Consider the following 8,030-nt stretch of genomic DNA (forward strand, 5'->3'; position numbering starts at 1 on the left):
GGCTTAGCGAGGCATCAGCCCCTTGTGCTCCTTGGGTGAGCTGACAAGGTACTTGTGGCTGCATTTCTTCTGTGTTGGTAATGCCTTCCCAGAGGTCCTGTAGGATTTGTCCCGTAGGAAGTGACTGAAGACTTCAGTCTCAGATCGTTGGGTGGATTGGTGGACAAGGCATGTTTGCTAATACAGCCAGGAGAACGTGGGTGGCTTTTTTCCTTGCCATACTTCTTTGCCGCTGCCCCAAACCCCTGGGATAAGGATGCACATGTGGCTCTGATGAGGCATTCGGAGGTGGAAGAGTTTGGATAGTTTGAAATACCTTTTACCAGCCGAATCCCAAACCTAACACCCACGTTTCTTTTCTCTTTTAAAACCTCTCCGACACAGAAGTAACCCCAGCCTGGTTTTCTCAACAGTGCTCCTTGCTCTGTGTGGGTGTGGGGAAAGGCTCTGTCTGTATCACGTAACCTGTGAGCATCAGGGCAGGTCGCAGTAGGATGACAAGGACTTTAAAGGGTTAACCACAAATGTAGTTGTTTGTTGGAAGTAAGTAGCTTTAATCGGGTTTTACACTGGTAGATCCCTTGCTGAGAGCACTTAAAATGTTCTAAGCACTGAGCAAATTTTGATTGATGCATTTGCCACTTGAACTGCTGTTGCACCAGGAAGAGCCTCTAGGTACATTTCAGGTGTGGAGACCTCCCTAAAAGGCTCCTATTTTTCCAGCAGCTGTGATGCAATGAGCCTGATCTCTGGGTAGGAGCAGTGAAAAAATGGGTGGAGAAATGGTTAGGTAAAAAAAACCCACCCCTAAACAACAACAATGTAGTTGCTTAACTAGCAATGAGCGCTTACCTCATTGCAAAATCCATGCTTCAGCCTGAGCTGCTTAATCCAGTAATCCCATTTTAGGTCAGGGTATTGTTTTACTCACCACCTTTCTCCATCCTTTCATTCCTACAACCCAGATGGTCCCTTACAGACCTTGAGCTAATCTTCCAGGCGCCATGCACCCCTTCCCTGGACAATGAGGCTCTGCCAAATCGCAGCCCTGAGCTTGCAGGTCCCCCATGTCTCTGCGAGATGGGAACCAGCTGTAGATTTTGCTGATGGCAGGGATCCTCCTGAGCAGGGAGAGCTTTCTCTGGGCCTTTAAAGCTGATTTGCAACCAAAGATAACAGCAGCTCGAGAAGGGACTAGGGGTTCAAATGTTCTCCCTGCCTTTTCTCCCTTTTCTCTTAAACTTTCCCTTGAGGAAGGTGTTTGCAGGCTCAGGCAAGCCCAGTGGCACTGGGCATGGAGCATGGGATGTGGAAAGGGAGGTGAACTCCATGTGCTTTTACGCCCCAAGCCTCTGTACAAACAGAAGTGCGGTGACTAATAACACCAGACCCTTTTAATGCTGCACTTTCCCAGGAGTTGAGTGTGCATCTCCACAGCTCAGTGGAGCCGGCCTGAAGCACTATCACATGGATGAGGCTGGGAGCAGCGCAAGTGCAGGAGCTTGCCCTTTGCTGGGATTTTGAACTGGATGCCTTCCTTTTAATATCTGCCCTCTCTGCTCCCTGCTGTCTGGATAAAAGGTGGTGGGTATCAGGCTCAACAGTGGTTTTATTGGGAAATGAGCTGCGCCTGGGAGAGCTCCTTTACTGCAAAGGTTTCTGGCTCCTGTCCAGCAAGACATGCCTGTAAAAAATACCTTTCTTGTAGGGAGCATCGCGTGGCACTCGAGACCTCGCCCTGTAGAGTAGCGGGACTTTTTCAGGTTCTCACATGCTCTGCTCCCCTTTGGTTCGGAAAGCTGCACGTTGGCAGTCAGTGTGCCCTGAGCTTTCTTGCCCTTCGTTGAGCTTTCCCTCCCTCCTGCTGTTTACCTTTTGGCAAAAGGAGGAGTCTTCCCTGTTGCCTGGGCTCTGAGCATAACTGATCACTCTCAGTAGAGGAATGCCAGGGCGGGTTGCCTCTTTCTCAATGTATTTTTAGACAGTGGTTTTCCTAGCCAGTTTGGTGAGATAATGCCTTGACCAGCCTTGCCCCTGTGAAGATCCCATGAAGTGGGATGAGCTGGCAGGTCTCAGGATCTTCCCAGCTTGATGGCCTAATCGTGTTGCCCTCTGTTTGTGATACTTCAAGTCTGAACTCATAAATCTGGCTCTGAAGGTTGCAGACAACACCACCCCTCCCTGCTTATCAGGTCTTTACTCTTAAAAAGCTACCTCACCCTTTGGAATCACTGGTAATACCAACCCAATCCACCTTTTTCTCCTCCTACTGCAATCCTGGTATATCCATACAAGACCCCTTCCAAGCTTGCCTTTGATGTTGATTTTTTTTCATGCACATCCTCTTGAAAACCTCATGGTACAATGATGCCAGCAGAGATCTCTCTTCAGAGGAGCGTGGCAGAATTGCAGCTGGGGAAACTAAGGGGATGAAGAAGGGTGAAGAGGGAGCAGAGGGTCTGTATTTGTTGCAGTCGGTTGCTCCAAAGCTGGTGAGGCCATGTGCAGAAACTTGTCCTGTACTGATGCTGGGGGCTGTTTGCTCAGTCTGGTAAACATGCGCCATTGCGTGATGTTAATCTCCACCAAGACAAACAAGTGTCAGGGAGCATCTTCTTGGCTGTCTTGGTCAGCTGCACTCAGGATGCATATCTCCAGGTACCAGCGTGTTGGGTGCTGAGCTGTAGGGCCAGACTTTTGGGTTCGAAAAGTTGCTTGCACACAGCATTGTTTACTTCTGCTGCAATGCTCATCCCTTGCCTCCTTGCAGCGCTGGGAATCCAGCTTGTGTGGGCTGGGGGGAAACCAGACTGTGGACTTTAGTCATCTCTTTATGCAAGATCTTTTTGAGCTCTCCTGCCCAGCACCGCTGAAGGAGCTGCTCATTGACACAGCTGCTGAAACACAGGGGCAAGGAGAGCAGATTGCTGCAGTGCCTCCATTGAGCATTCCATCTCTTTGCACGTCACAGGACTTTGTGTTACTTAAAATTTCTGTTGTTATGTTTCCTTTTGGAATGCTGTGTGGTGACAGCACACATGGGATTTATCCTGGGGGAAGAAGGAGCTTTGATACCTTGGTTGCAGAGATTGCAGAGCTCGAGATGCTGGCCTCCAGGGAAGGGTCCTTGATTGGGGTTTGTCTTTGCTGCCATGTAGTGAAACATATTGTGGCAGGATTGCCTGCTGGGCAGGGCCCGCCTCTTGCCATCTGATACACTGTGAAGTCTTGGACATGGCTGTTGGACACTGGGATAGGACAGCTTGGTAGTGCCAAATCCAGCTGATGGGGGACTATGGTGAGGACCCTAAGGGGTCCAGTGTCCTAAAGCTGGATGCTGATTTCTGGGTGCTCTTGCAGGCCTGTGGGAGATGGTGGATCATGTTTCTGCTCTCTGGGACAGCAAGAGGTAGTCAGTGATGAGGTCTGCACACAAAACTTGGAGGCAGTGCCCTGTATCCATCAAGGCTGGGGGAAAAGAGGCAGCAGGAGGCATCTAGGACTTGTCCATGGGCTGCCAAGTTGCTTTCCTTGTTGGGAATCCACTGGGAGAGTTGCAGCTTTGGTCCTGGCTGGTGTGGAGCTACTGTGCATCACTGTGTAAGGAGACTGAATCAGGGACGGGCTCTGGCTCTGGGATGTCTGGCACAACCTCTGTTTGTTTTCTACCCAGGACGCCTTCAGCGACCTTGCCTTGTTCTTCTACGACAAGCATGGTGGGGAAGTGATTGCAGTTTTGTGGAAACCTTCGAGCTTTCAGCCTCAGCCTTTCAAGGTTAGTTTTTGACTCTACGTGAAGCTTCATGTTACGTTTTATGCCCTGAAAGCTTGGAGGGCTTTTCTTCTGCATTGTAATTGCTTTGTCTAACTCTCATCAGCCTCAAAGCCCTTTGAGAAGTGGAGCTCATACTTCTGTCCCTTCTTAGAAAGGGTGAAACCAAGACAGGGCTGTGGCCACAGTGCCCCTGGTCATCAGCAGAGCTGAGAAGGGAATATGTGTCCCTGGACAAGCCTCAGCACCATAATCATGGGTCAGAACAGAGCTCTCTGTCCCAGGTGCTCTTCTCTGGTCCCCTCCTGGGAGGTGGGTGATGCCTCATTTGCCAAAGATGTTTGGTGTGTGCAACAGGCTGTCCCATTCTCGGGGCTTTGGGCGTCTTACCCAGAAATACCTGACCTGCAAGAAGCTGGGGTGGCAAGCCTAGGTTGATAGTGCCTGAGTCCTATCAATGTATGGAGGTATTTTCCAGCTACACTGTGTGGGTTGGCAAACTCTAGAGGGTGGTTAAGCTAGGTGTGAGGCACGCTGGAGTGACTCATGCTGCTTTCTATGAAGGAAAGACGCAAAGAAACCAGTGACTCATGGCTCAGAGTTGGCAGCTCAGGCTTTTCTGCTGTCAGTCTCTGGGTGATTTCTCTCCCCTCTCTTCATGGCCAGAGGGCATTGGCCATTCAGCCTAGCTGCAGTGGTGAAACCCAGTTATTCGCAGTGGTGAAATGAGAGGAGTAGATGCTTGCATCTGAGCTCAGTGTGGCTTGCTTAAACATGAGGGTTTTTTTTTTCCTCTGGTGGAGCCAAGGTTCTCTTCCCACTCGAGGTCTTGACACCCACCAAAGAGCGGAGCAGAGCCCAGGCAGCTCTTACTCAGCATTACGGTGTGGTCCCTTTTGCATACCCCATCTGCTCTGCTTACACAGACTCCACCATGCACCTGCGCACTCCCTGGCCATTACTTCTGTCCCTCCCTTGCGGTCTTTGGACTGTGGCTCCAGGGTAGACCCTAAAAGGGGCTGGAAGGGCCCCTCTTGTACTTTATTAGCTCTAATAATGACCACTGCTGGTATTGAGAAGTGAAGCTTAGAAAATTGGGTGTAGTGGTGTGGCAGGGGTTGGATGTGACAAGGCAGGAGAGCAATTTACTTCTCTTATTTGGGGCTTGCAGAGGTTGCGAAGCAGCTCTGAGCGGGTGCTCCCATTTGCACAATGTTTGTGTGTTCTGCAGGTCTCCAGCATGAAGGGAAGGATGGTGACAACTCTGAACAACGAGCTGGTCTGCGTTCCCAACGTGGAGGCAATTCTGGAGGACTTCGAGGTTTTGGGACAAGGCCTGGTCAAAAGTGTGGAAGCTCGTACAGAGAAATGGACTATCTGAGGCCACTGAGGGGTGTCAGAGGGGCCTGTCCTGAAGCAGAGTTTGTTCACTCTGGGGACTGTTCATTTTTACAAATCAGTCCTAGGAAAGGCTTTTGGCTTTTTAAATCCCAGAACTGTGTGTTTTACTCTATTTATCTTTCTATGCCTTATTCAGAAAAGTGATGGGACCTGTTATCGTTTTCAAGAATACAAATGCCTTTTTATTTTGAAGAAAATATAAAGATGGGATAAAGTTTTTGAAAGTGTTCCTGTTCATTGTAGGAAACAAAGCTGTGTTCACGTGAAAACGTCAAGGCCTGAAAATTCTGGCTGAGGTGTGCATTGGGAAGGCAGTTTCCTAGTTCAGTAGAGAGTTCATAGCAGTTGCTGTTATTCCAGTGGTTAGCAAAACCAAAGAAACGCTGAGCCATTCAGAAATGACCAGGTTACTCCCCTCTACTCAGCCCCAGTGAGACACATCTGGCATGCTGTGTCCGATGCTGGGCTCCCCAGTAAAAGAGAGGCATGAACACACTGGAGTATGTCCAGTGAAGGGCAACGAAGATAATAAAGGGGTTGAAGCCTCTGTTGTATGAGGAGAGGGTGCAAGAGCTGGGCTTGTTCAGCCTGGAGAGAAGGCGGCCCAGGGGATCTTACCAATGTGTTTAAATACCTGATGGTGGAATAGAGAAGATGGAGCCAGGCTCTTCTGAGTGATGCCCAATGATGGGATGAGAGGCATAAGTTGAAATGCAGGAAATTCTACTTAAAACACTCCTTTTACCATGAGGGTGATTGAACACTGGCACAGGTTGCCCAAGCAGGTGGTAGAGTCTCCATCCTTGGAGATACTCAAAACCCAGCTGGACATGGTCCTGGGCAACTTGCTCTAGGTGACCCTACTCTGAGCAGGGGTGTTGGATTATTCCTCTCGTGTGAAATGATCGTGGGGACTCCTGATGGGGAAAGAGAGAGAAATAAGAGGGAGTGAATGCATTAGTCCCATCCCCTCTTCTGATGGAGGCAGCACGCATACTCCAACAGCAAAGCACGGGTGAATCACAGGTGGAGTAAAGAAAACAGACTTCGTGACAGCAGATTTTGCAGAAACCAAACACAGATCAGGCTTGGAAAGGCAAGTGGATGTTCAGGCAGTTTGATAACTGTGGACAGTTGTTGCTTGGTAAGGAGCAGTTTGGATGGGATGTTGAATCTGTTGCTTCAAGACCTACTGGCCTCTCCAGCTGTTGGAAGTGGGTCCAAGGCTTTGTGGAGGAGATTCACAACTTGTTTTTCAAATGTTTTCTCTGAAGCATTTGAAAGCGGGCTGTGGCAGAGATGTGGCACTGGGCTGATGCTGTCTACCTAGTGCCCATTGATCCAGTGTTTGGAGGCACAGTGTGTCCTACAGGATAGATACATGTGTGCAGCATCCCTGGTTTTGGGATATATCTGCTATATTAAAATCACAAAAAACGTCTTTCTCTCTTCCCTGTGCTGGTGGCTGAGGGAGGCTGTAGGTGAAATCCTTTGCCCATCCTTTGCTTGCAAGGGCTTTTTGAGTACACCTAAACTGAAAACATCAAAAGCACTTAGTGGGCAAAACAGGTGTCAAACCTGAGAACAAAGCAGCACTTTCTGTTGCTACCATGACCCCTGCAGCCTAAGAAGCTGCTGACAGGTCCATTAGCAAACAAGATGCAGGCAGTGATTTCAACAGGTTTTAGAAGCAGTTGATTAGGGATTAATTTTTAAGCTTGTCTTTGTTCTATCATCCTCTAGATGTTGGAATCGCCCAATCTGCCTTCAGCGATGGCTGTAATTTTCCTTGGTAGTTAGATTGTTCCTGCTTTTTGTGCCTATCTGCCTTCACTCCGAATGTGCAGTTTGACATTGGGATCCTGTAAATTTGCCAACACAACTGTTGGACAATGCTCGAGTTGCCGCACCAAGTTGCTTGTGCCAGAGCTCTGCCTGTCTGTTCCCTCCATGCCCCATCCTGCCCTCGCTTTTCCCCTTGCTCTGTGTTGTGGATGTAAATGGTTTTGGGCTGGGGCACTCTCCTTGCTGCGTATATCCATGCTTTTCCCTAGGGCAGAGGCGTGTGCCGAAGCCCCTGTTAGCTCGCAGGGGAGCAGAGCTCCTCCAGCCCCCTGCCATACCAGGTGGATGGGAAGGTTCTGCTCCCCCTTCCCCAGGGCTGTCACGGGATGCGGCCCCTCACTGGCTTATTCCCTGCCTGGCAATATTTACGGAGAGACGGTCTCTGCTTTTGCTGCTGAGCAGTGCCGTAGTCCCCCCCTGCTCTGTCCTGCCCAGCCCAGCTCCCATGGCGGGACAGCTTGTGAAGTATGCGAAGTACAGACCCTGTAGCGGTACCCCTGCGGCACCTTTGTTTTTATCTGCTTCTGTTATGCTGTCAGGTATTGTATTGCTGCTCCTTTTCCTTTTTGCCTTTAAAAAGACATAAAACTATGCGTAGCTTCGATCTACTGTATATTGGATCTCCTCTCTGCTCCTCCATCCTTGGGTAAAACACTGCCATTTGCAGCTCGCAGCAAAGGGTCAGGCAGTGTACAGGCTAGCCTTCTGCAAAAATAACAATGCCAAGGTAACTGATGATAAATGAACTCACTCGTAACCAAACCCTCATACAAGTACCAACCTGCTAGTGTTTCACAATGTAACGCCACTGTGCTCAGCAGCCAGATGTGAGCCTAGGTCAGGCCTGTGCTGCAGATGTTTGCTGATGATGGTCCATTTTGGTGACAGATACTGGTATCTCAGCAAAGGCCTTGAAATAAATGCACTTAAGACTGGCAAAACTGACCGCTGCTAACCCAACTTACATCACCTGGAGGGGACACATCTGTGTCAGCAAAAGTTACCCAAGTAA

The 8,030-nt window shown here is 49.5% G+C and overlaps 1 protein-coding gene across 1 annotated transcript in view; it reads left to right on the forward strand.

The window, feature by feature from the left end:
• Positions 1–5,378, forward strand: part of NOL6 (nucleolar protein 6) — a 30,551-nt gene extending 25,173 nt beyond the window's left edge. Inside the window, exons 25-26 of the mRNA XM_050913641.1 lie at positions 3,674–3,775; positions 5,004–5,378. Coding sequence (XP_050769598.1) covers positions 3,674–3,775; positions 5,004–5,153 — 252 coding nt within the window. The 3' untranslated portion in view covers positions 5,154–5,378. The remainder of the gene's footprint in view (positions 1–3,673; positions 3,776–5,003) is intronic.
• The last annotated feature ends 2,652 nt before the right edge of the window (positions 5,379–8,030 follow it).

The sequence above is a fragment of the Gymnogyps californianus genome, chromosome Z (assembly GCF_018139145.2).
Source record: "Gymnogyps californianus isolate 813 chromosome Z, ASM1813914v2, whole genome shotgun sequence".
NCBI classification, from domain to species: domain Eukaryota; kingdom Metazoa; phylum Chordata; class Aves; order Accipitriformes; family Cathartidae; genus Gymnogyps; species Gymnogyps californianus.